The sequence below is a fragment of the Podarcis vaucheri genome, assembly GCF_965113315.1.
Source record: "Podarcis vaucheri genome assembly, chromosome: 3".
Lineage (NCBI taxonomy): Eukaryota > Metazoa > Chordata > Lepidosauria > Squamata > Lacertidae > Podarcis > Podarcis vaucheri.
The window spans coordinates 89,050,158-89,077,933 of record NC_138761.1 but is presented as its reverse complement, the minus strand read 5'-3'; the positions used below and the strand labels follow the sequence as shown (position 1 = coordinate 89,077,933).

General features: G+C 42.5%; 1 protein-coding gene across 5 annotated transcripts in view; it reads left to right on the top strand.

Moving 5' to 3' along the window:
* ADGRB3 (adhesion G protein-coupled receptor B3) overlaps positions 1-27,776 on the top strand; it is a 458,060-nt gene that overhangs the window by 2,173 nt on the left and 428,111 nt on the right. For all 5 annotated transcript variants that reach the window (XM_082218223.1, XM_082218224.1, XM_082218222.1 and 2 more), the window contains exon 2: positions 1,710-2,478. In XM_082218223.1, the coding sequence (XP_082074349.1) occupies positions 1,725-2,478 (754 nt within the window). In that variant the 5' untranslated portion in view covers positions 1,710-1,724. The remainder of the gene's footprint in view (positions 1-1,709; positions 2,479-27,776) is intronic.

Genomic DNA, 27,776 nt, shown 5'->3' with positions numbered 1-27,776 from the left:
AAAGAGTAGATGATTATTTGCCGTGTTTACCCATAGCAAGTTCACTTCGCAGCCTTGAAATGGCCTATCAAGTCTGTGGTTGTGGTTATGTGTGTGTTTTGCAAAGAAGCCATTTGCTTGTGATGTTCAGCAAAGAAAAAATCGAATGGTTTGGGTAATGGGGGGGGGGGATTTCCACAACTATACCTCTACCCCTCCCGAAACCTCTCTCCCTTTAAAACTACACATTTAAAGAGAGCCACTGCTGTTTTTGTCTTCTCAGTGTTCTGAGCCTGCAATTTATAATCTGGGAAGCACAAAATCTCTTTGAGGGAACTGAATCCTCCGATTTGTTCAGCATTACGCAATTGGGGGTGGGAGATGCCTGGTCATTCGGAGAGAAGATGAAAAAGCTAGAGAGAGGGGAGACTGTGTCAAAAACTCAGTAACTCTTTATGTTTGCCTCCAGACAAACAATGGAAGAGGTTAGTGTTGCCAACTAAAAACATTACCTCAATGTCACTTTTATCAGCTACCACTTACAAAAGAGAACTAGAATTGTTAAGGGCTAAACAACTTCATAAATATTAATGCTGAAAATGGGCTATATGGCATTTATTCCGTAGGTGGGTAAATGTACCCAAGACTCACTTCCTTTAGTTACACCTGTATTAGAGAAGAGCAAGTAAAGATTGCAGGTAGAGGACTAATATAACTACTATATTTAGAAAGGGTGCTGGTAAAGAGAAATGGTGACAGTAGATTTCATTAACCAACACATTTTGAAAACACAACTGTTAGCAACAGAGGGCAAGGAACAACCAGGACATATAATCCAGGTCTGCTTCAGAGGGAAGTTCTAGCACAGAAATGCTGCCTAGCTCCATCTTGGGTGAAATATTATAGATCGACTTTGTGTATCCTAAGAGGGTATATCACACAGAAATTGTAGCATTCAGAATTCTAAATTTTAGCTCTGCTGATAGCTAGCAAAAAGTTATTGCTGTCCAACCTGATATATTCCCTTTGAAGATAACACTTCCAATATTTCAGTGTTTCTCAATCTTGATATGTCCTCCCGAGTTTCCTTTTTAAATGAAATCTTAATATAACCAGGATGCTACCGCAATGGCATGCAGCCATATGGGAGATAGTACCCCATCTGTAGCAAATAATAATTTGTGCATTTTAAAAAAATATGACTCTACTTCACCACAATTATTTCTAAAACGTAATAGAAAATACATTGTGTAACAACAGCTGCTCCCAATCCCCCTCCTCTGGCAGTATATGAAAATGTTATATAGAAAGGTTCCTTAGCTTAAAAGTCAATTACTGTTCCTCTTGTGAGCTATCAGACAAAGACCATTGAACCCTAATTTGGGGTTGAGAGTCATGTGCTGCCAAACTGTCTATGTTTTAAGCAGGAGGGGGCATTCCAATTAATAATGTAGCAAATGTTATTTTTGAAAATTTGGATATGGAGAATTTGACAGCTAAACTGGCCACATGGTGGCACTGTTCACACAGCATCCAAAATTTCCTTGTATTATAATTCTCTTTTTAAAATAAAAATAAAAAAGAAGGCGAAGAAGTCCTCCTTTAGAGGAAAAAGATACGCACATTCTAACTGAAATATTGAAAACAGCTGGCTGAAATTTTGGCAGGAGTTTAATTTTCATTGCATGAAGCATCCGACCTGCATATTTCTTTCCTCTCCTTTCCTACAGGCCAAATGACATAGGATGAAGGCTGTTCGTAATTTGCTGATTTATATATTTTCCACCTATCTACTGGTTATGTTTGGATTTAATGCTGCCCAAGACTTCTGGTGTTCAACGCTGGTGAAGGGGGTCATTTATGGATCGTATTCTGTAAGCGAAATGTTTCCCAAAAACTTTACAAACTGCACTTGGACGCTGGAAAACCCAGATCCAACCAAATATAGTATTTACCTGAAATTTTCCAAAAAGGACTTCAGCTGCTCTAACTTTTCACTGTTGGCTTATCAGTTCGATCATTTTTCCCATGAGAAAATTAAGGATCTCTTAAAGAATAACCATTCTATAATGCAACTCTGTGATTCCAAGAATGCTTTTGTATTTCTGCAGTACGATAAGAATTTCATTCAGATTCGGCGGGTCTACCCCTTCGACTTCATAGGATTATACAAAAAGGAAGATGATCAAAAGTCTTTCTTTGAATTTTTGGTGTTGAACAAGGTGAGCCCAAGCCAGTTTGGTTGTCACGTATTATGCACTTGGCTGGAGAGCTGCTTGAAATCTGAGAATGGGAGAACAGAGTCCTGTGGGATCATGTATACAAAATGCACCTGCCCTCAGCACCTGGGAGAATGGGGGGGAGATGACCACTCCCTGGTGTTGCTCAATAATGTAGTGCTGCCCCTTAATGAGCAGACGGAAGGTTGCCTCACACAGGAGCTGCAAACCACCCAGGTCTGCAATCTCACCAGGGAAGCCAAGCGACCACCGAAGGAAGGTAGGTGCTCTTCAAGAAGGCTCAGCTGTCCTACAGCCCTTTCTTGTTTTTGATTCAACTGATATATATATATATATATGTCTGTCAGAGTTGCACTCCACACCAGCTGCCTGCATGAAAGGATATCTGAAGGTCCACAGACAGTCATCCTCTGGATTCTTTCCAAGAGGGAGGATTTAATTTTTCTTATTTAATCTGATAGAAAAGTGCAGGGTTTTTTTTTATTATGATTTCCATTAAAGAGTGCTCATATTTTATTGAGGACTTCTGGTTTTGTTTTCAGACCTGCTAAGAATAATTGTGACAGGTTGGGAAGCCAAGTTATTATCTTTCTTCTCGCTGCAACCACCCAGCTACCATATGCTTATTCACCTGTGATCCTGTTGCTTTGGCTTTGCAAGGAAGATATTTCCAAAGGCATATGGGTAACCTGAACAAAGTTCCAAAGATCCAGGTTGGCCAGAATCCCAGAGGCCAAGGGTGGGGGATAATCAGAAGGCACCTTGTGAGATCTGTTTCAAGGTATTCTGAAATAAGGGAGCATCCATTATGGAGCTTCAATAAGGATTTGTAAGATCAGACTTTAGGAAGCACACAAACTGGAGACATCCACCATGTTCTCTTCCTGGTATATAGAGAAGTCCACAAGGAGGCCAGCTGCTACTTAAAAAAAAAAAAACCTTTAGGCAAGAGACGTTCCAGAAGAAGCCATAGTCTCAAAAAGAAATATGAATGATTTGGAGATTGCATTTTAATTAAATAACTAAGCAGCAAGCTATGTTAAGAAGAAGCAATTATTTAAAGAAATAGCTGGCTGACCTATGAAAGATCTATTATCAATACATTTCTAAGAGCCACTTAGAAATTCATTCAGGCTACAATTGTACACACACTTATACAGGAGTAAGCCCCAGTGAACTCAATGGGACTTAACTTTTGAGTATAGGACTGTGCTGTCAATAACTTCTTTCTGCATGCCTTTGTACCATGGCTGATCATGGACAGGTGCAAAAAAAAGGAGAGAATGTGGATGTAGTAAAATCTTAAGGAAACAAGCACCAGGGTCAGAAAGCTACAGAGAATGATGTGAATGGAGGCAACCAAATGTAGAAACATCATTGAACTAAGCTATAAATACAGAAAACACTTGATGTGTGTGATTAAAATTCAAAATGGTCTAGTTAGATAGGCTGACATTCCCTAACGTAGTCCCTGTGCTGTAGAAGGTTGCATTTTAATGCAGGAAATGTTTTCTCTCTCCCTGGTTCCTACATGGTCACAAAGCTCTCTGTCTATGGGGAGGCAGAGCCAAGCTCCCAGTCTCCCTAATAGAAGTTGCCTTTGTGAAGGAATGCAAAATTGACACGTTGTTCTGTGAGGATTTTCTTTAAGGGCAGCCAAGGCTGAGTGGTGTGGGAGAAGAAAAGCTGAAGCTGCTCAAACTGCTGAGCTGCCAAGGATACTCCTAAGGGATGGGGGCAGGGGGAGAGCAGCTCAACTCCCTTTAAGCTAAAGGAGGATGAAGGTTGCAGGGAGGAGATCGGGGGAAGGGGTGGCAGGGTAAAGTAGTAAGGGAGCAAGGCTTGCCGTTGATTTCCTTCAGGTCAGTGTTTCTCCATATTCAGTCTGCAGCTGGGGATAAAGACGACAAAGTGATTTTAAATTACTCAACTGCTTGTTCCTTGTAAAGATCCCATAGAAGCCCTTGTAACGGCAGGGATGGTATTTAACATCATTTAAAACTAATTAATGTCCCTTAGAAGAAGAAATCCCCCCCCCCAAATAGTGATGCTTGGAGCTGACTATTAAGACAATTAAACCGAAGAAAGTGTCTGAGAGACATGGGAACCCATTAGCATTTGAAGTCTGTAATTGTTATTGGAAGCTGTTGCGGGCTTTAACCCATTCCTGATGGCAAGGGGGTGGGGGGGTGGGGCAAGCATTTCTTCCCTCCACCTGCCCAAGTCCCCAATGGCCAGCTTTGTAGAAGAGCAGCAGTGGTGGGGCAGTTTGCTGTTAACACAATTGAAGGAGGGTAGGTGGATGGATTTACAGAGCTTGCTGGTTGTGTTTGTGATGGATGCATCAAGATAGTCCTGGGATTGATGGGAGAATATGACTAATGTGAGTGCCCAGATCCTTTGTTGGCACACAATAGAAGTTCTCACAAATGCTGGTCTTAGTGGTTTCCCCAGAAAAAGGCACAAACACTGGGGTGCAGTACTGTTTGAAATTCCATAGTGTAGAAGAGGCTGCTAAGTATAGATTGCTTTCTCACCTCCTTGTGTTTTATTGCTAAGAATTCCACAGAGTTAAATGTGATGTTTCTGACACCTATCCTATGGGACACAGTATGTGCACCCATGATAATCTATCAAGCTGTCATATTTAGGAGCAAGGCAAAGGGGAGCTTCCTTCAAAGTGGAGCATCTGGCAACCTAGGAAGTCAGACTTGAATGTTCTAGGCTAGTCTGACAGCTAGCACACTTTGGCAAATTGGGGCTTATGATTCCCACAGAGCTTTGGATGGAGCAGTTATTCACTGAATGCAGAGGCCATGCAGCAAGAGCATTTATAGTGTCGTTTCTCAGCTGCTGTATTTGGGGAGCAATTAAATTTTAATTGCAAAAGAGATGCCATTCCTCTTGTTGTACGTGCTTCTCTCAACATCCATTCCAGTTAAGCCACGGGATACTTAGGAAATGAAGACATGTGTGGGTGATAATTATATTTGCTAAATACATGTTTCTACCTAATTTTTTTAAAAAAAATGTAGGCGGAAATTGTGACTCAGTGCTTGTGGTAATGTACCAAGCATAATAGATAGGGATAGTAAGTGAAAACTGAATTTTATTAGCGTGTTTTAAAACATGGAAGTCATGGACCATGCAGAGAATGTATTTCATTTTAAATTTCACTTATATTTTATCTGCACTGACTCCTATTTGTCATTAATAATATTCTCATGACATTAGCAAACATATAATATTAACATAAAAATAAAGATTTCATGTTCTTTTCTAGAACATAAAATATTATTTCTATCTCTTTCACTGTAGGGGATAGGTTTTCTTTTATATGGTCTTAGATCTTGATGCAAAATACATTTTCATACTTCTGTGTTTTTGAATTTTATCAGTAAAACTTTAATACATTAAAGCTGACTGTATTTTATCAACTATCAAATTCAACTTCTTGTGAAAAAGGTGTCTAGCTCTGTACTCTGTTTTTAAGAGTTCAAAGGAATTTGAGAACTCTACAATAGAAAATAAACATTTCAAAGAGTAAAATCATTGCCTTAAGGTTAAGTCTACGTGTGTGTGTGTGTGTGTGTGTGTGTGTGCAGTTAATTTAGTTTATTTTCCAAAATTATGTCACATCTGTTTCTTCAACGAGATTAAAAGCAGGTAAGAAACAGCAATAAAAGCAGAAATAAACAAACATAGCTCTCATTTGTATGTAATGTTAAGCCAAACAATGGCTTAGCATGAACAAGCAAATGTGTGAGCTCCCAGATCAGAGGTTGTGGTCATTTTTGTCCTCCATGGTTGTTTTCCTGCTGCACTACACTAAACTGGGGTTTGGCTTAGTGTGTTGTGCAAAGGCGAAACCATGGTTGCAGCTTCTGATTTGTCCGAAGAGAAGTAAACCTTGAATCTGGGTTCAGACAACATGCTCAGCCAAAGCACAGTTTGGTGCAGCTCAGCAGCAAAATGACTAGGGAGGAGCAAAGTAGTGAACATCTACTGTACTCTCCAGGAGCCCAAACACTCTAAACTATGGTTTTGTTTGGTTCAGTTGATATACTGAGGCCATAATTAATCTCTTTTTTAAAAAAATCCACTTTACATTTCAGATTAGTAAATTAGCAATATGTTTAACAAATTCATGCAGCACATAAATACCCATATATTAGTAAACCTCTGACTCTCTAGTATATGTCCCTCCCCAAAAAAATAGTTTGAAAGCTGCAAATCTTTCTATGTAATAACAGGTTTCAGGTATGTGCTTGTGATAAGAATCCAGATTGTAATTCAGCATGTTGAACGCAGAGACGGATTTAGGGGAGTGAGACCAGTTTGGTAGCATAGGACATGGAACATCAGGACACTGAAACTATGTGATAGATGGAAAACAAGAGGCATGGGTGCCAAATTTTAGTGTTACACAGGGTGCTGCTGAAATTTGAGACCCCACTGTTGAACAGACATGCCTTACCGATGCAATATACTAGTTATTTCTATTGAAGATAGTAGAAATGGTTATTCATGGCTGGTAGAAATAGAAGCTGAATAGACCCAATACACTTCAGGTGCTTGAAGCCATACTATGTTCTTTTCCGGATTTGTAAATGGTATATACCATATTTCCCCACTATTTTTGGGGACCACAACTAAAATTTTGGGGAAATTGCCCAGAGTTATTGAGCTTTTTTGGGGGGGGGGTCACCACCGCCAATCTCTCTACAGCCTGCCCGCCGGTGCAAATCACATGCATCACCGTTGCCACTAATTGTACGTTCGCTTCCCAAGCCCACCTGCACACTTGACACAACCACAGCCGACTGCATGCATGCCTCGCCACTGCCGTAAATCAACGTCCAATTGCTGCAGCTGCAGCCAATCGTAAGCAGGCCTTGCTGTAGCAACCAATCACACACCCAATCACTGCTGCCAATCTCCTGCTGCCTGCTGCCACCAGTCGCCTGTCCCACCTCTGCTATCCATGTATAAGACAACCCGGAATTTTTGCCTATTATTTCTAAGGAAAAAATATCATCTTATACACAGAAAAATATGGTAGGTTTTGCAAAGGCCAGGAAACTTTTGCAGTGTGGCGACTGCTGGGCAGCGACTCTTAAGCACCCTATAGGACTAATTTTATATTAGCTTCTATTTTAAAATTTGATGCTGACTACAGCATCATTATGTAAACAAATCCAATTCTGGCTTTATTCTGTTAAAGTTGTTTATTATCACCAACATAAAAGGAGCTCTGTATTTGAAATGATAGCTGCTTTGAACACATTTCAATTGACTTAGGGTACACAGCAAATGGATACTTGTTCAAACAAAGAGATCTGTTTGCTACTATGAAAAACTAGTTTAAAGGACAGTTACAAATTGTTTTATTTTCAGCTTTCATGACTACATTCCAACCGGAAGGCCTGTCGATGGCAATATTTAAGAGTATTATGCTGAATGATGCACTATTGTAATTTATGTTCTGTATTTATCTTGTTATTGGTTGATAATGACATTATAGTTTTTCTGTTCATTATTTGTTGAATTTGTTTCCTGCTTTTGCAACAAATGTTCTCAGGTCAACAAATGCAATAAAAATATAGTAAAGTACAATAAAACAGAAACAATAATAACAAATATAAAAACCACACATGACAGCATCACTAAAGCATCAGTAAAAACAATAAATGAATAGCAGTTTCAACTTTTTTTATTTACTTCACAAAATTTATATACTTATATTGATTGTAAAAGCAAACAAACCTCAAATTGGTTTCCAAAATATATTGCACCAGACAATACAGCTAAGCAAGTTGATGCCAAAAGTTCTCCCATTCCTCTTGCAGTTGTGTAACATGTTGTGTATTCCAGGACATAACTAATAACCCTGAGGGTTTGATAACTTTGAAGCCCTTGGGCATGCATGTAGATTCAACTATCTGGCATTAATTGTAATTATTATTATTATTATTATTATTATTATTATTATTATTATTATTTATTTATTTATACCCCGCCCATCTGGCTGGGTTTCCCCAGCCACTCTGGGCGGCTTCCAACTGAATATTAAAAAACAGTACAGCATCAAACATTAAAAACTTCCCTAAAGAGGCCTGCCTTCAGATGACTTTTAAAAGTAAAATAGTTGTTTATTGCTTTGACATCTGCTGGGAGGGTGTTCCATAGGGCAGGCGCCACTACCGAGAAGGCCCTCTGCCTGGTTCCCTGTAACCTTGCTTCTCGCAATGAGGGAACCGCCAGAAGGCCCTCGGCGCTGGATCTCAGTGTCCGGGCTGAACGATGGGGGTGGAGACGCTCCTTCAGGTATACTGGACCGAGGCCATTTAGGGCTTTAAAGGTCAGCACCAACACTTTGAATTGTGCTCAGAAACGTACTGGGAGCCAATGCAGATCTCTCAGAACCGGTGTTATGTGGTCCCGGCGGCCACTCCCAGTCACCAGTCTAGCTGCCGCATTCTGGATTAATTGCAGTTTCCGGGTCACCTTCAAAGGTAGCCCCACGTAGAGCGTGTTGCAGTAGTCCAAGTGGGAGATAACTAGAGCATGCACCACTCTGGCAAGACAGTCTTAGCCTGCGTACCAGGTGGAGCTGGTAGATAGCTGCCCTGGACACAGAATTAACCTGTGCCTCCATGGACAGCTGTGAGTCCAAAATGACTCCCAGGCTGCGCACCTGGTCCTTCAGGGGCACACTTACCCCATTCAGGACCAGGGAATCCCCCACACCCGCCCGCCCCCTGTCCCCCCAAAACAGTACTTCTGTCTTGTCAGGATTCAACCTCAATCTGTTAGCTGCCATCCATCCTCCAACAGCCTCCAGGCACTCACACAGGACCTTCACCGCCTTCACTGGTTCTGATTTAAAGGAGAGGTAGAGCTGGGTGTCATCTGCATACTGATGAACACCCAGCCCAAACCCCCTGATGATCTCTCCCAGCGGCTTCATATAGATATTAAAAAGCATGGGGGAGAGGACGGAACCCTGAGGCACCCCACAAGTGAGAGCCCAGGGGTCTGAACACTCATCCCCCACCACCACTTTCTGGACACGGCCCAGGAGAAAGGAGTGAGATAGTTTCCCTCTTAAGGATTGGGTTAAAAAGCATGACTGAAACAAACATAGTTAATTCTATATAAACAGCTGGATACTCTTCACTGAAGAGTAACTCCATATTGTAACTCTATATTGGAAAGAAAATGTCAATTTATTTGTGCTTTAATGCAAATTATGGTGGGAGATCGCATGGTGGAGTTAGCACTACAAGCCATGCCACAGAGCTATGACTATGGCAGAAAGTTGGGGGGGGGTCACTTTCTTCTTCCTTTATACATTCCTCCCCACCTCTCCCACTGACTCCAATGGGAGGAAAATTAATATTCCATCCCCCCAGGGATCTCAGCTTATGGTACTTTTCGGAAGAGGGCTTGAGGGAACAAAGGTTTGAATGCTGCTACCTGGATATGCCCTGTTTTGGCTCATGCTACCGGCTGAACATGGGACGCGGGTGGCGCTGTGGGTTAAACCACAGAGCCTAGGACTTGCTGATCAGAAGGTCAGCGGTTCGAATCCCCGTGACGGGGTGAGCTCCCGTTGCTCAGTCCCTGCTCCTGCCAACCTAGCAGTTCGAAAGCACATCAAAGTGCAAGTAGATAAATAGGTACCGCTCTGGTGGGAAGGTAAACGGCGTTTCCGTGCGCTGCTCTGGTTCGCCAGAAGCGGCTTAGTCATGCTGGCCACATGACCCGGAAGCTGTCTGCGGACAAACGCCAGCTCCCTCGGCCAATAAAGCAAGATGAGCGCCGCAACCCCAGAGTCGGTCACAACTGGACCTAATGGTCAGGGGTCCATTTACCTTTACTGGCTGAACACCATCATAGTTTTGCTAGATTGGAGCTGCATTGTATTACCCTAAGAGTCAATGTTCTTAGGTATGCCAGTACATTAACTTTAATAGTTGACACACAATAACTGAGGCACATTCACTGAGTCTTTTTTTTCATGGTTAGCATCAGGGTCAGAACAAAACTGTAGATATTGTAAGATAAACGTCACATTCAGGGTGTGTGCAAACCAACCCTCCAAAAGCAAATTATCTTGGGTCATGAATAAGGTCTAGCTCTATGCCATGTGTTTCGTTTATTCAATGAAATCCTCTAATCCCCTTCAGTACTTCACTTTTACAGAGCATCCAAGCGAATCTAGAGAAGTGGACTTTAGCTCACAAAAGCTTATGCCACAATAAACTTGTTAAGGCATCATTCAGTCTTGTGTTTTGTGCATATGTTCACAGGCCTACTCTGAGCACAGCTCTCCGTAAGTAAGAGAAGGGCAGTCATGGGGAAGGAGTTGGCAATAGGGGAATCTTGCATATGAAACAGCACATGCAGAAGTGGGAAATGAAAGACTAGCTCCTTCTCTGAGGGCTTATCCACACTTACCCATTGCTCTGCTCTTTCCAGGCACCAGCCTGCACTTAGAAGCTCTCTGTTCCCCAAGCTTTTTGCAGGAAAAGCTCTGTTGGACTCCAACTCCCATCAGCCCCAGCTAGTAAAGTCAATGTTCGGGGATTATGGGAGCTGCAGTCCAAGAACAACAAGTTCCCCATGCCTCCTTCAAAGTGTGTTAGGGCTCTGTTTTCATCACTGCATATGGTTGTACTTTGAATCTGGACTGGATGTGTTTTTTTCTCCATGTGTTGAGTGTTGTTTCTGCTGCGTTTACATAAGCAACAGATGTACTTGACTCTGAATCAAATGCTTGTTTAGCATTCATCACCCCCTTCCTCCAAAGCTTCAGATGGGATATCTCTTGTATTGTTTAAAATGTCATTTATATCCTTATCAATTTCAAAGTTAGTTTAGTGGAAGGAAAGAAAGAAAGATTCCATTGGCGGTGTTCTGCTGCCAGAAGACATATATCGTAATTAGAAGGTAAGGGGCAATATTAGGCACTTCCTTCTTTCCTGCAGCTCCCATGAAATCTCCCAGCTGCTCTATAGGGTTTCCAAGGCTGTGGAGTAAATGGGAGAGGTCTGCAGAGAGGAAGAGGAATCACAGGAAGTTTCCTCCCTCCTTCAACAGAGTGACACCAATTAGGTTCCACCCACTGTTTTTAAAGCAAAAAAGAAATACAGTGATACCTTGGTTTAAGAAAAGCTTAGTTTATGAACAACTTGGATTAAGAATGCTGCAAACCCAGAAGTAGGTGTTTTGGTTTGTGAACTTTGCCTTGGAAGCAGAACATGTTTTGCTTCCTGTTGAGTGTCTTCCTTTTGTAAACTGAGTCCCCCACTGCTATGGGAAAGCACGCCTTGGTTTAAGAACGCTTTGGTTTAAGAATGGATTTCCGGAATGGATTAAGTTCGTAAACCAAGGTACCACTGTAAGTAATCTGTGACATCACAGAAGCAAGTCAATCAGTATTATGTAGACCCAGCTTCTGTTGCATCCTAGCAGAACAGGTTTCCCTGTTGGCTCAGTTCAGAACAGAATGTTGTGTCTGACTGTGTTCCACAGCAGCTTCACTACTGAAATTACATACATTTGTACACAGCCTAACATGGCTAGCCCACTGGTATTCACTGAAAATACCATTAGTTGTTTTCACAGTTGCTATGAGGAGCAATTCTGTGTTTTGCAAGTTTGATTTTAATATGATAGTTTTTCACTGTGCAGGTTACAACAAGAGCTGAGCCAAAGATATTCCAATTCTCTTTACCACTTAAAAGTAGCAATTCCAGCCAGGCTCACAGTCCACTCTGGATAACTCCTTAATCTATCAGTCATTTTGCAGCCACTGCCCTTCCCATGCTGTTTTAGTGACATTTTCCCTGCTCCTCTGTTTCATCCTAACTTGAGTAATCTTTGCCAACCGTAGATCCTAGTCAATGTGTCTCTTTTGCAGGATATGTAAGGAGTGAAAAGCTCCTTCTAAAGCACTGGAATATTTGCAACTGCCTACAGTTGTTAATATTATTTCAACAGTACAGTGTCAAAATTTGAATGAGCATTTCTTTGTGTTGACCAGACAAATACAGATGATATATGGAATAAGTTTAATTGCCATTAGTTCTACATGATCTTACTGAGAATAAAAAAGAGAATGAATGTTCATTTTAATTTGCCATAAACATAAATGTTGGAATGGAACTGTTAAAATGTAGACAGCAGTATGCTGAAAAATATTACATAAATTTACTAATATGCTGCCAAGAATGCAACTGATGAATATTTGCAATTGCATTTTTGTATCCATTCGGAAAGGATTGTCAGATTTAATAACATGGTTGTACTGTTTTTATTCTGTCTATTGCACAGATGAAAGCATGCTTTGGATCATGTGCTGGAAACCTTGCATCACAGCTAGAGATAGTAATTAGATATTTAGGAAGAAGTAATGTACTCATGCTATCTAATATCAGTCACTTTGCTATCTTTAGTTGTGTTGTTCCTTTAACTTGAGCATGCTAACAGTTGCTGCATGACTCCTTTGGGTTAGTAGTGACATCAACTGTAGAGTGTGCTTGGTTGCGTTGTATTTAGGTAGGCTGGGAGAGCTTGCAGTTGACTCCTTTGAGAGAATGCAAAAGCCTTGGGAGGACTAAACAAGAAAATGGTGGTTTCATTCCATTCCCAGTTCACACACCAGAGTTTTATAATGTACACAGAACTGCCACTAAATTCCTGGACAATTGCACATATTGAATGACAGCACAGTAATCTATAAAAAAGTATTTTTCCTTTTGTATTAAGTTTTTGAATTACTTTTCTATTCTCCCAAGTTATTTTTAATATTATCATCTAGAAATATCAGCAATGCAGTGTTCAGTGTTCAGTTTTAATTTGTACTAGAATGATCTGTTTAACATTTCAATATAGAGAAAGTAATTTATTCAGAGAAGAGTTCTTTCTTCCAAGGGAATTAATCTTTATTAAGCTTATTCAGTCATACTCCATGGGCTCTATCAAAGCATCCACATTCAAAGTTGTTGTGGCTCTTTATATCTCAAATTGAAGTTTAGCTGTTCCTCTGTAAATCTACATTACTTACAATAAACTAAAGGCCACATTAGTATTCCACTGGGCATTATTTGTATTTACTGCTAACAGGAGAAAGTCTTTGTACAAGAGAGAAAGTGCAACTGTACAAATGATGTATCTGTGACTTATGAATATACTAGCAATTAAAGTTTTTGGTTATGCTTTTTTGTTCTCAATGAAAGATTTTGATGTGAAGTATAATCATATTTGCACGGTGTATAAATACATTTTTTAGTTTATTCTTTTTGTTGTTGTAAGTCTTGCCCAAATGAAGAGAGCAAAATGGAGAATAAACTTTGGCACGCACAAAAAATGCAAGCAGACAGAATGCTAAAAAAGAATTTGAGGGGAACATTGCTAAAAAATAGTAAGACAAACAAAAAGTTTTTTGAACACATTAGTAGCAGGAAACTATCTAGGGAAGTGGCTGGACCCTTGGATGACAAGGAAGTCAAAGGTGTGCTAAAGGAGAAGAAACAGGTTGTGGAGAAGCTGAATGAATTATCTGCATCTGTCTTCACAGTGGGAGATACAATGCAGATCTCAGTGCCTGAACAAATGTTTGCGGAAAGGAGGAACTGAGGGAGAGAGTCAGTTGACAAATCTCCAGGCTCAGATGGCATCCACCTAACAATTTGCAAACAGCTCAAATGTGGGATTGCTGATTTTCTAACAAAAATACGTAACTTGTCCCAAATCAGCCTGTCCTGCATACATGAGGACTTTAAAGTAGCCAATGAAACATGTAATTATTTTTCTTTTAAAAAAAAACTGGTTCTGGGTGTGATCCTGGAAATTACAGGCAAGTTAGCTTAACATCTGTCCTGGGGAAACTGATGGGAAAGTATTGTTAAAGATAAAGTAACCAAGCAGAACAAGGCTTCGTGAAGCAGAGCCAATATGGCTTCTGCAAAGGCAAGTCCTGTCTCACAAACCTATTGGGGTGTTGTTGTTTTTTAGAGTGTTAACAAGCATATAGACAGATGTGACCTGGTTGACATACTTTTCTTGATTTTCCAAACGCTTTTGACAAGTTACCTCACCAAAGACTCCTGAGTAAGTTTAGTAGTCATGGAATAAGAGGAGAGGTCATCTTGTGGACCAGGAATCGATTAAGTAGCAAGAAGCAGAGAGTAAGAATAAACGGGCAATTCTCTGAATGGAGAGATATATACAGTGGAGGCTATGCTAGGGATCATTATGAAAGGAACTGAAAATCAAGATGCCAATATCATAATAAAAAATGATCCAGGAGTGACTCCCTGATGAGGAAACGTTGTAATGCTTGGGAACGTTTAGTTTGGAGAAAAGGCAAATGAAGTGATATGATAGAATTTCATAAAATTATGCATGCCATGGAGAAAGTTCTGAATACTGGAACTTTAAGTATAGATAAAAGAAAGTACTTGTTCACACAGTGCATAGTTAAACTAAGGAATATGCTCCCACAGGAGGCAGTGATAGCCACCTATTTGAATGGCTTTCAAAGAGGATTAAACGTATTCATGGAGCAAAAGGCTAGTGATCTCTACAAGCCATGATGGCTATGTACTACCTCCAGTGCTGGACACAGCTTGCCTCTAAATACCAGTTGCTGGGAATCACAGGTGGGCAGAGTGCCATTGTGCTCATGTCTAGCATGCAGGCTTCTCACAGGGACCTGGACAGTCAATGTGAGATGGAAGAGATGGACCATTGGTCTGATCCAGCAGGCTTATATTACAGTTCACGGACGGCTCCATATTGTTTTGGCAAAGCAGCATGTTCAGAAGACAAAGAGGAAGGGACAAAGGCATGCTGATTTGCTTGTTTAGGCAAAGAAGGGGGGTGAGGGGGGATGGGGGGGAATTTGTAAACTGAGACGGTTCAGGAGCAATGGAAGGAGAGGAAAAAGGAGGGGGGTTTTGGCTGGGTGATGAAGGAGATAAAGGAGGCAAAATCAGAGGGTATGGTGGGAGAGGTGTTTCTGCAGTTGCCAGCAATGGAGAAATTGAAAGAGAGGCCTGTTCTAATTTCGCAATGGCCGTTGCGCATTTTTGCCATGTGAGTAGACAGCTGATTGGAGCGCGTGGCTCGGAAAATAAAATTTTGCCGATCTTCTCCCATGTGCTAATTTGCAATGAGCCTTCTGCTTGATAAAAAGGACATTGATGATTTATTTCCTGTATTAGCTGTTCAATCTCTTTTAGAGAAATTTGAACTTTGTCTATTGTCTGTCTTACTAACGAAAGAAGTTCTTTCGCGTGAGCCATTTGCACCTTACTTAAATCCCCTCCCATACTAACGAATTAAGCGCTTTAGACTTTTCCCAGTCGGATTAGTATGAGGAATGCTTTTGGCTTTAAAGGGATCTCTATGGGGATCTGATTACTTACCTTTCTTCAGAATCACGTCAAGGGGTCACCAGATGTTGGTTTCGTAGGTTTGTAGAGATGAATAAAGACAGACAACAAGATATTTTCTTTCAGAGAGCTTGCGTGTGTGCCAGATGAAGGTGAGAGAGAGAGAGAGAGAGAGATCTTTTTTTTTTCTTCCGGCCCACAGCATCTCCTTTTATTCAGAGTTACAAAAGCATGGCCACGAATGTGCTAGTGGCTGATTGGCTTAACACAAGACAAAGAAACTGAAATCTTATTGGCTCATTTGTATGTAAGGCGGGCTTACATCATTCCATAGATCTTTGGCACATGAAAGCCAGAATGTTAGAGCTGTATTTAGACAGGCATATAAGCTCTTAATCCACCTATGACTAAGATTGATAATGTTATAACGAAGGTGTTTACTAATGTTTAGATTGTTATATAAACTCACACAATTAATTATACATTGAGGATTAACACATCATTGTGATTTACACATCATTGTGAACTAAAGGTGAACTAGAAGAGAAAAAAGTGTGGTATGCAAAGAATGATATACAAAAGGATCTGTGCCAGGCACAGACTTGTAGCTCTGTGTATGCAAGAGAGAGGAAGCGTGATTGATTATAAACAGGTCTTATAGTCTGTTTTAGAAGCAAAGGAGCTAGAAAGAATTCCCAAAATGCAGGGGGGAAAATAACCCGTGTTTTACTACACTGGGACATAGAAATAACATGTCTACACTTACATACATGTCACAGAACCAGAACTGCTTATAGGCTTTGGGAAGCAGCCCCTATGCCCACCTATCTGGGAGTAAACCCCACTGAATCTAATTGTATTTATTTCTGAGTGGGGAAGTATGGGATTGCAGTGTAAAGATTCTGTTGCCTCCTTCAGGATTCAAAAATTCTGTAGCAGATTTGTGTGCCCACACCCTTAGGTATACAGTAGGAAGCTTTCGCAGAATGCCCCTTGTTGCAAGTATCCCTTGTTGCATTTTATTATGACTCAGTTGGAGGCTCATATTATCAGATATTATTGGGATAAAATTGGAAAGTTTTCTGCATACTCTGTAACTACTGCAAGGGTGTTAGAGCATCTGCTCTGTATGCTGAAGGTCACTGATTCAATCCCCAGCATTAAGCAGTAGGGCTTGGAGAAACCACTGCTTGAAACCCTGGAGAGCCACTTCCAATCAGTGTAGGTAGTACTGAGCAAGATAGACCATAGGCCTGACTTGGTACAAGGCAGCTTTCTATTTAAGGGAAAATATTTGTAGCTGTTCAACTGGAGTGCAGTTGATTTCATTCTAAATTATTTATAGATTTCTCATTGTATTGTGTGATCAATGCACGGAGTGTTTTACAATAGTGCTTAAACCACAAAGAGATGTGTGGCACCATAAAGACTAACCAATTTATTGCGGCGTAAGGTTTCATAGCCCAGAGCTCACCAAGAGAATAAAAAATATGTGTAGAGGCTGTTAGAATTAGAATGATGGAGACAGCCTCAGGACCCTTATGAGGGACAAAGAATAAATAACTAAAAGACAGTGGAGGTCTATGATTAGATCACCTGTTTCTACATCATGTGTCAAAATATCTTGGGCCTGCCTTGAATTTAAGAGCCTGCTTCAGAAAAATCTAGAGTTATGGGATATTTATCCTTAAAAAAAAAAAGGTCTGCTTTCCCTAAATAATAATAAGGTTGTACAGAAGAACTCCCTAGTGGATGTTGGCGTTGTTCAGTGGTGACCATATAGGTAATTAGGTTTGTTTACATCCTAACACCCATGTGTTTTGCTTTTGTGTAAAGTGAATGCTAGAAAACTTTAGGCAGTTTTATATTACAAATTTATGCTATTCTAAACATTCTTTCTATGAAACCTAGTCAGAGGAAATAAACGTAATCCTTTTTACATAAAATCATCTGCCGTAAGCCAAAATGAGGCAAAAGTCATGCTGCATGCCTGCTTCTTACTGTGGAATCTCACCCTGGCTTTTCCATGCCTCCCAATAGCTTCTGGCATTGAGAGACATGATAAGAAATCACTGCTGAATCCTGCTCTGGAAATTCAACGCAGACAAACAAAAATATTCAGAATCAGTTAAAGCTTGCAGGGAAAAGATAAGGCAGTGAAAGAGTGGGGAGGGTTTTATGCTAGCCCAAGGGGTTAAGATAATAATAAAGGCTTTCATATTAAAATATGGAGCAGAGAGGAACAACTGTGTGAGAGGAAAATAGATGAATTAACTGTGGTTTAAAAGAGAGGCTAAAGAAAAATTTAGAGCAATGGCAAAGGGGAGAAAACTGGAAAAAACTGAAAAATGGCAGATCACCATATGGCAGTCAGCATCATAAAGTACTCAGTGATCACATGACTAAAAAAGCATGTGTGTCAAGGTATAAATTGACAGGAACTCTGACAGTTGTCTGATAAGATATTGCTGGACCATTGGTTGAAATATCTTTATATACTTTGACAGAAAAGTTATCTTTACAGGAAATAAGATTTGCCAAAGCACATTGCAATCTGTTATTGAAAGTGTTTTCTTTTGCTAAAAATGATCAAGATATAACATGTAAAGATAAAATGTCATCTTAAATGAAACAACAGATGAAGATGTGATCAGTTTTAAGAGAAGAGTGGGTGGAATCCAGTTAGTGCCCTTCTATTCACAGATGGGTTATTGATTCAATGAAGCATCAATCATGGAAGACAAAAGGAGGTAAGTTTTCCTCTCTCTCTCTTGCAGTCCCACCCACCTATGAGCTCCAGAGAGTTGGGAGATGCTACAAAAGTGGGTGGAAGCAGCAGGGTGGGCTGCAGGTTGAGTGCAAACTGGCAAACCCCATTTGTTGTCTTCTGTTAGCAGACACAACTGCTGGATCAAAAGTTATCCTGTGAGTGCAAGGGCAACCATTGGGATTCCACCCAATGCTCCATTTTATAAAAGATACTGCACATGAATAATTGCTGTTCTACATGTTTCCCCCCTTAATTTTGCAAGGCTGTGTAGGGAAAGCCTATGTAGGAACAGCTGTACTGAAGAAGAAAACTCTGAACTCTTGTCTGTGTTGATTTTTTTTAAAAAGGGGGGGATCATGAAAAGACTAATGACCCAGAGGAGTATTGTTGAAAGGTTTAGATGTTGCTGCTGTTCTTCAGATTTTTTTGTTTGTTATGTTAGGGGAGGTAAATCCCAATTGTCTCAGCTGGTGAGCAGAAACATTTTTCATAGCAAATCTTAATTTGACTGGTTTCGTGGAGTAGCAGAAGCCACCTATGTATTACTCACTGTTATAGAGCCAGGGTAGGGAACTTTTGGCATGCCAGGTGTTGATGAACATTTGTTTGTTTGTTTGTTTGTTTAATTTTGTACACCACTTGACTGTTTTTTTAAAAAACAACAACCTCAAAGCAGTTTATAAAAGACAAAACAGTAAAATCCAGAAAAAAATCACAACGATGCTTTAAAACATGCAAAAGTTAAAATACTAAAACAGATTAGAATTGCTACAAATATCTAAGCACCTGATTAAGTTTGCTGAAATCAGTGGTGCCAACAAGAGTACAGTGCTAACTTAACTTCAACCTTGGGTGAGCTGAACCTTGCCCATTTTAAGGGACGTAACAAGGCATAGTCCCAACACCTAGGCCCTACCTTAAGGTGAGCAGGGAGGCCTTCCTGCCCCTCCCAGGCTCCCCCTCTGGCAGGTGTGGCAGGTGAGCTTCAAGAACATTCCATATCCAGTCTAAGTGCCTCATGGCCCAAATGTCTCTGTCTAGTATCTGCTTCCTCCTGCTTCTTATTTGCTATTTGGTCCCCTACCATCCCTTAGCTTTATCCAAATAATTACTGGTCCAGATTTTGTAATAAATGGCATGCTGTTTTAAGCTCTGCCTAACTGCTTGGTTGTTAATTTCCCATGATTTGTTCCATGGCATACCGTGGGTTGAATCCAACTAAGAGATCTTCAGAGTGGACTCACTGAAATCGATGGCCTTGTTAGTTAAGAGCACCAAGTAATTGGATTCACCCTCATGAATCTTGGCTAAAAAACCCAAAACCTAAACATGTTGGTCAGGTGCATGTATACATTTGTGTAATATGTTTCATGCCTTCTGCAATATTTATATATTTTATTAAGGAAAACTGTGTTTGCTCTTGGAATTGTTCAAATTAGAGCACATTAGACCTGAAATTATGGAGATACAGTGTATGCAGATGCAGTCAATCATGAAACTACATTTTGCTATGATAAGCGCTTGTAAGTTGCTGCTTTTGCCGGCATTTCCCAACTCCTCCTTCAGTTTTCTTTATCCATGAAGCATGCTTGAAGAACTGATAAATTCGTCTGTAGAGGATTAGAAAAGAGGTGCTTATTTCTACATGATTAAAAGACGGGCATAATATGTCACCTGAAAAATTGATTAATTTGGCAATCATGCACAAGATTAATCTCACTGTACATTTACTACTATCAAAGTTTTTCAGTTCTCTCTAATTTTAGAGGTACGCTGTTGTATGTAACAGAAATAATTGTGGAATAGCAATGTGGGAAGAAGTTGGGAAGTGAAGCATAGAGGTATACAGAAAAACGCGTTGCCCATCATTCAATGAAATGCTACTTCCAAAGAGGAATTGATCATAACTTGGCAAGCAAAAAAAGTAGCTTTGACATGAAACATGATTGATTTAATGACCATGTATAAAATTGTAATGGCGCTACATTGTAGTATGCAGAACTCAATAATAATTTATTGTTTAAGCATAGGTTATAAAGTGGGTAAAATATGTAAAGCAAAAGCCTTAATCTCTTATCGTAAAACAATGTCTGCAATACAAGTTGTTTATACGATCCAATAAAGTACACATTTTGCAGGAAGGGAAACAAGTAATTGCATAAATAATAAATTATACAAATTGAATCAATATTTACCTTGCATAGTTCTGCCTCCAAGGTTTTCAATGAATTTGCCTTTTTGTGGGGGTTTTTTCCTGGATTGTGGCATCAGAGAGCAGCTAGCTAGAACCATTAGGGGATGAAGTAGCCAGGTCAGATAAGTAGGAATATCCTTAACCAGTCTGTTCAGAAGCTTCACTAACCTATTTTCGGATTATGCATTTTAATAGAACAGTGTATTTTTTCACTAAAAAAGCCAAATCATTCAAGAGAAAAGCTGGTCAAATAATACGATACAGCTTTGAATGCTTTAGGGGCATAACAATATAATAAATGCAATAAAATATCAGCCATCACTTTATTTTATTTAGCAGCAACCAGTGGTTCTCTAAAATTTCACCCTTGTATCCTTCCAAACTACCAAAAAATACCCTCAGACAAATTTGTAACACCCAAAGCACTAAACCCATGAAGAAGAGGCCCTCTGTATACCCTAAACAACCCCACAGAACATGAACAACTATTTCCTCCACCCAACAAACCTCACAACATTCAGAATTGATCATCTCATCTCTGAAGAGCACAACGCTCCATCAGAACTCTGAACAGAGTAATTTGTCTCTGTTACTCTTCAGTTTGAAAATACAAAAACAAAAAACCAATGGTGGGCCAAAGTACAATACTCTTCTACTCATAGAACCTACCTCTCACTGCTTTTCACTTAATGAGGCTGCTTAAACCCGCTTTTAACTTCCGGAAAGGGCAGTGGCACCACAAGATCAATGTCCTTCTGTCCCAAAGGCTTCCTAGCCATCTGATCAGGCACCTCATTCCCCAAAATGCCCCTCTTTCAATTTAGTTTCGTATCCAGTTACATTCCTTCTTACAGGAGCCGAAAAATTATTACGTGACGCAGAAATGTATTTAAATATGAAGTGCAAATCTTCAAAGTATAAATAAATTATGTGTGCATATTTATATGTAATAATATGACAACATTATATTAGACTATATTGGCAGAAAGTCAGAAGACATAAGACGTGCATACTGGGAAATTCTCATCATGGGTCTGTCTGATTGGTACTGGCAGGTGAGCTTTAGACTTTAAAAAACCCAAAAACCAACAAAATTATTGCAAAATTGCAGTGCAGTGCCCAGGAGGACTCCCCTGAGTGAGTGCTGGAGGGCCCTGCTCTTGCCACTTACCATCTGGCTTGGGGCGGGGCCTGGGGCCTCATAAGGACTGTGTGCTGCTTGCGGCCTGCTGCCCAGGAGGACTCCCCTGAGTGAGTGCTGGAGGGCCCTGCTCTTGCCACTTACCATCTGGCTTGGGGCGGGGCCTGGGGCCTCATAAGGACTGTGTGCTGCTTGCGGCCTGCTGCCCAGGAGGACTCCCCTGAGTGAGTGCTGGAGGGCCCTGCTCTTGCCACTTACCATCTGGCTTGGGGCGGGGCCTGGGGCCTCATAAGGACTGTGTGCTGCTTGCGGCCTGCTGCCCAGGAGGACTCCCCTGAGTGAGTGCTGGAGGGCCCTGCTCTTGCCACTTACCATCTGGCTTGGGGCGGGGCCTGGGGCCTCATAAGGACTGTGTGCTGCTTGCTGCCTGCTGCCCAGGAGGACTCCCCTGAGTGAGTGCTGGAGGGCCCTGCTCTTGCCACTTACCATCTGGCCTGGGGCGGGGCCTGGGGCCTCATAAGGACTGCGTGCTGCTTGCTGCCTGCTGCCCAGGAGGACTCCCCTGAGTGAGTGCTGGAGGGCCCTGCTCTTGCCACTTACCATCTGGCCTGGGGCGGGGCCTGGGGCCTCATAAGGACTGCGTGCTGCTTGCTGCCTGCTGCCCAGGAGGACTCCCCTGAGTGAGTGCTGGAGGGCCCTGCTCTTGCCACTTACCATCTGGCCTGGGGCGGGGCCTGGGGCCTCATAAGGACTGTGTGCTGCTTGCTGCCTGCTGCCCAGGAGGACTCCCCTGAGTGAGTGCTGGAGGGCCCTGCTCCTCCCTGCAACTTACCACCTGGCCCAGGGCGGGGCCTGACAGGCCTCACTAGGACAGTTGTTACTGCCGGAGAGGCACAGAGTGTTTTTAAAATGTTTTTAAAAATTTTCTTTGGATTTTTTGTATGTGGGGGGTGGGGGTGGGATGGATGTTTGGTTGGGCTTGGGGAATTATTATTTTTTATTTTGATGTTTTTGTAATTTTTACATTTTTTGTTTGTATTGTTTTATTGGTTTTGTTTGTTTGTTTAAGGTGTTATTTTGTTTTTAGGGGGAGGGGTCAGGGCTGCCGGGGAGTGGGCCCCAGCCCACAAAATGGCTGGGGCATGTTCCACAGGGGGGGATGCACTGGGACAACCGATCTCAGTGATCACGGGTAGGAGGAGGAGTTACGCTAAGACCAGACCATGTCATTACAGAGGAGGCAGGTTTAGTCGTTGTCTGAGGACTATCCCTGCCTCCGGGTCTGGTCCTGACCGGATGGATACTAGAATCAGCAAGGGATACCCACATGACCTGAAGGTGCTGCTGTGCAATGCCAGGTCAATGATTCATAAGACCACTGCCATCCATGACTTGATCATGGATGGAGGATTTGACCTGGCATGTGTAACAGAGACTTGGCTGGATGAAGCAGATGGGCCTGTCCTTGCCGCTGCTTGTCCACCAGGTTTCTCTTACGCACAGCAACCCAGGTCATGTGGGCGGGGAGGGGGGGTTGCAGTGATTTTTAGGAAGTCATTAGTTTGCACCAGGCGTCCTATTGGGAAGACCCAGTTTTCTGAGTGCATGTTCTGGAAATTGGGCAATAGGGGCAGTACAGGATTCCTTTTGGTGTACCGACCTCCCCGCTGCGCCAAGGATTCCCTGCCCGAGCTGCTTCAGGTCGTGGCGGATGTTCTCCTGGAGACACCTAGCTTGGTCGTCCTGGGGGATTTTAACATCCATGCCGACACGACCTTACAAGGGGCCGCTCGGGACTTCGTGGAAAGCATGGCCTCCATGGGGCTGTCCCTGAATAAGTCTGGCCCAACCCATAGCCGTGGACATGCCTTGGACCTGGTGTTTACCTCTATGGATGTTGGTGATCTGACACTAAGTAAAAGCGAAACGAAAGAAGTGCCATGGTCAGATCACTTCCTGGTGCAACTGGACTTCTCTGCGACCCATCCCCTCTGCAGGGAGGTGGGACCAATTCGGATGGTCCGCCCCCGCCACTTAATGGATCCAAATGGTTTCCAGAGAGTGGTAGGGGATGCTTTATCCCATGTTGATGGCCTTTCAGCTGATTCCCTGGTGGCCCGCTGGAATGTGGAGTTAACCAGGGCTATTGACTGTTTGGCTCCGAAGCGCCCTCTCCGATTGCATGGAGCCCGGACAGCCCCGTGGTTTTCCACGGATCTGAGGGCAATGAAACAATCGTTGAGACGGCTAGAGCGCCGGTGGCGGATAACTCATTCCGAATCTGACCGGACACAGGTTAGAGCTCAACGTCGAGCCTACCAAGTGGCGATAGCGACGGCGAAGAAGAATTTCTTCACCGCCTCTATTGCATCTGCAGAAAACAGCAGCAGGAGACTTTTTCAGGTGGTTCACAATTTAGCGGAACCACCTGCAACATCGGGGCCCAGTACGGGCCACATGTTCTCCTGCAATGATTTCGCAAAGTTCTTTGCAGATAAAATCGCTCAGATTCGGGAAGAAGTAGACTCCACCGTGGGAGCAGGGCCGGGGCGGGAGAGTGCAAGAGTTCTGTCTAGTCAAGTTGAGTGGGATCAATTCCAATCTGTTACCTCCGGGGATGTGGACAGGCTGCTTGGACGAGTGAAACCAACCACCTGTCTCCTGGATCCTTGCCCATCCTGGCTTATAAAAGCTAGCCGGGAAGGACTGGGCGATGGGCTTCGTGGGGTGGTGAATGCTTCCCTCCGTGAGGGAGCCTTCCCAGACCCGCTGAAAGAGGCGGTTATTAAACCGCTTCTTAAAAAACCATCTTTAGATGCGGCCACGATGGCCAATTATCGCCCAGTCTCAAATCTTCCATTCTTGGGCAAGGTGATTGAGCGAGCGGTTGCCGAACAACTCCAGGCACGCCTGGAAGAAGCGGACCATTTGGATCCCTTCCAGTCGGGATTCAGGCCTCATCATGGGACTGAAACTGCCTTGGTCGCACTGGTTGATGATCTCCGGCGGGCTAGGGACAAAGGTGAGAGCTGTTTCCTAGTTCTGCTGGATCTCTCAGCGGCGTTCGATACCATCGACCATAGCATCCTTCTGGACCGTCTTGGGGGGCTGGGAGCTGGGGGCACTGTTATACAGTGGTTCCGCTCCTTCCTCCTAGGCCGTGTTCAGAAAGTGGTGGTGGGGGATGAGTGTTCAGACCCCTGGGCTCTCACTTGTGGGGTGCCTCAGGGTTCTGTCCTCTCCCCCATGCTTTTCAACATCTACATGCGGCCGCTGGGAGAGATCATCAGGAGGTTTGGGCTGGGTGTTCATCAGTATGCGGATGATACCCAGCTCTACCTCTCTTTTAAATCAGAACCAGTGAAGGCGGTGAAGGTCCTGTGTGAGTGTCTGGAGGCGGTTGGAGGATGGATGGCGGCTAACAGATTGAGGTTGAATCCTGACAAGACAGAAGTACTGTTTTTGGGGGACAGGAGGCGGGCAGGTGTGGAGGATTCCCTGGTCCTGAATGGGGTAACTGTGCCCCTGAAGGACCAGGTGCGCAGCCTGGGAGTCATTTTGGACTCACAGCTGTCCATGGAGGCACAGGTCAAATCTGTGTCCAGGGCAGCTGTTTACCAGCTCCATCTGGTACGTAGGCTGAGACCCTATCTGCCTGCGGACTGTCTCGCCAGAGTGGTGCATGCTCTGGTTATCTCCCGCTTGGACTACTGCAATGCACTCTACGTGGGGCTACCTTTGAAGGTGACTCGGAAACTACAACTAATCCAGAATGCGGCAGCTAGACTGGTGACTGGGAGCGGCCGCCGAGACCATATAACTCCGGTCTTGAAAGACCTGCATTGGCTCCCAGTACGTTTCCGAGCACAATTCAAAGTGTTGGTGCTGACCTTTAAAGCCCTAAACGGCCTCGGTCCAGTATACCTGAAGGAGCGTCTCCACCCCCATCAGTCTGCCCGGACGCTGAGGTCCAGCGCCGAGGGCCTTCTGGCGGTTCCCTCACTGCGAGAAGCAAAGCTACAGGGAACCAGGCAGAGGGCCTTCTCGGTAGTGGCGCCCGCCCTGTGGAACACCCTTCCAGCAGATGTCAAGGCGATAAACAACTACCTGACATTCAGGAGACATCTTAAGGCAGCCCTGTTCAGGGAAGTTTTTAACGTGTGATATTTTATTGTATTTTTGGTTTTTATGGAAGCCGCCCAGAGTGGCTGGGGAGGCCCAGCCAGATGGGCGGGGTATAAATAATAAATTATTATTATTATTATTATTAATAAGGTTTCTGAGTTTGCATCTTATGCCCCACATACCCTATATGGCTGCCACTGGAGCTTTGGCATATCTCAGTTTAGACATCAGGCAGTGCTGTTCTTACAGTTTTGTCCCACTCAGGAACTTGGGATGATGCTATGCTGCATCTGGTTGGCAGCGCACAGACCCTTAGTACCGCGCCAATGCAGTATTTTCAGACCACCCATTGTATTGCCCCACTAGGCATGGTTGAACCCATTGATTTCTCAGTCTGGATTGGAATGTTGTGGCAGAGCAATAATTGTGCCTCATTTCTAAATTATTTTCTAGTTCATAGCATTGTGCTTCTAGGTTTTCATCAGTCAAAACTGTTTTGAACACCACGCTGTGAAGATTTTGCCAGAGGTCTTACTTCAAAATAATGATGTACCAATCTGCCCTAAATGAAAACATCCTCTTCCTTTCTTGGGGATGCAACATTGTGTCTAAGAAAGAAAGGAGCTGTTTCTTGTTTTGTTTTGTTGTTGTTTTTTTTTAAAAAAAATATGGCCAGAAATTATTTCCTACTGCCCTTGATGTCTCTACAAATGTTACTTGTATTAAACAAACATCAGAGAAGGCTTCCACTTTTGCTGATGGGTGATGTTCACTTCTTCGGGAGCCAAATGTGCGTGTCAGAAGGCAGGGCTATGTCCCAGAGATATGATTACAGATCATGCATTTTAGAATTGCTCCTTTAGGCACATGGAGCTAGCTGTTATATACAAGAAATGATATTTCACTCTCTCTCTCTTCTCATTCTTTTTATAATGTGTTTTAGAAATCTATTAATTCTGTGTATGTGATGAGAACCAAAAAGAAAAAGAAAAGAAATAGCAGATAAAATAGTATTCCAATAATCTTTATAAATTATAGACTAGTCAGAATGAAAACTGCATGGCAGAGAGGCTTCAGTGCACTTTAATTTCCTCTAAAAGCATGCAAGTCAATAGCAAAATCACAGAGTCAATGAATTTTGCACACACACACACACGAAAATCCTTTCAGCAGATAAAAGGATTATACATGACCCAGGTAAAAATAATGGAAGATTTTTGTATGTATGAATTTTAGCCATGTGCACTGATTTATGTACACCAAGAGCACAGCGGGGGGTGGGGGGTGGAATCAAGATCATCAAAGTTGGTTCTTAATTTGTGGTCTTCTGGTTTTAATTTTATTTTTTTATTTTTTTAAAAAAGTATCCTCATTTTTCCATCAACTGAGGCCTAGTTTTTCTCAGACATGGTAATCCTGTGTCTGTGCCGTACTACTTCAGTCTGGAATTCTCTGGAGTAGATTCCTCAGTACAAGTCTCCTTGCCCTTAAAACTGTTCTAGAACTATGGCATTCTACGTGGTGTTGTTTAGTCGTCTTAGTCGTGTTTGACTCTCTGTGACCCCATGAACCAGTGCATGCCTTGGAAACTCTCATTTTCTTCTCAAAGCTTCTCCTTTTTTATGTCCATGGAGATTTCTTGGCAAAATACTGGAGTGGTTTGCCAGTTCCTTCTCCATGTGGATCACATTTAGTCTAAACTCTTGGCTATCATCTGTCCGTCTTGGGTGGCCCTGCACGGCATAGCTCCTAGCTTCTTGGAGTTATTCAAGCCCTTTCGCCACGACAAGGCAGCAATCCATGAAGGGAATTCTATGTGTACGGACTATATATCTCAGAACCCTTCATCATATGAGCCCCTGCATGTAGTATTAAATGGTACAGCACAGATACAGGATTACCCCTCAGTGAGATCTAAGGG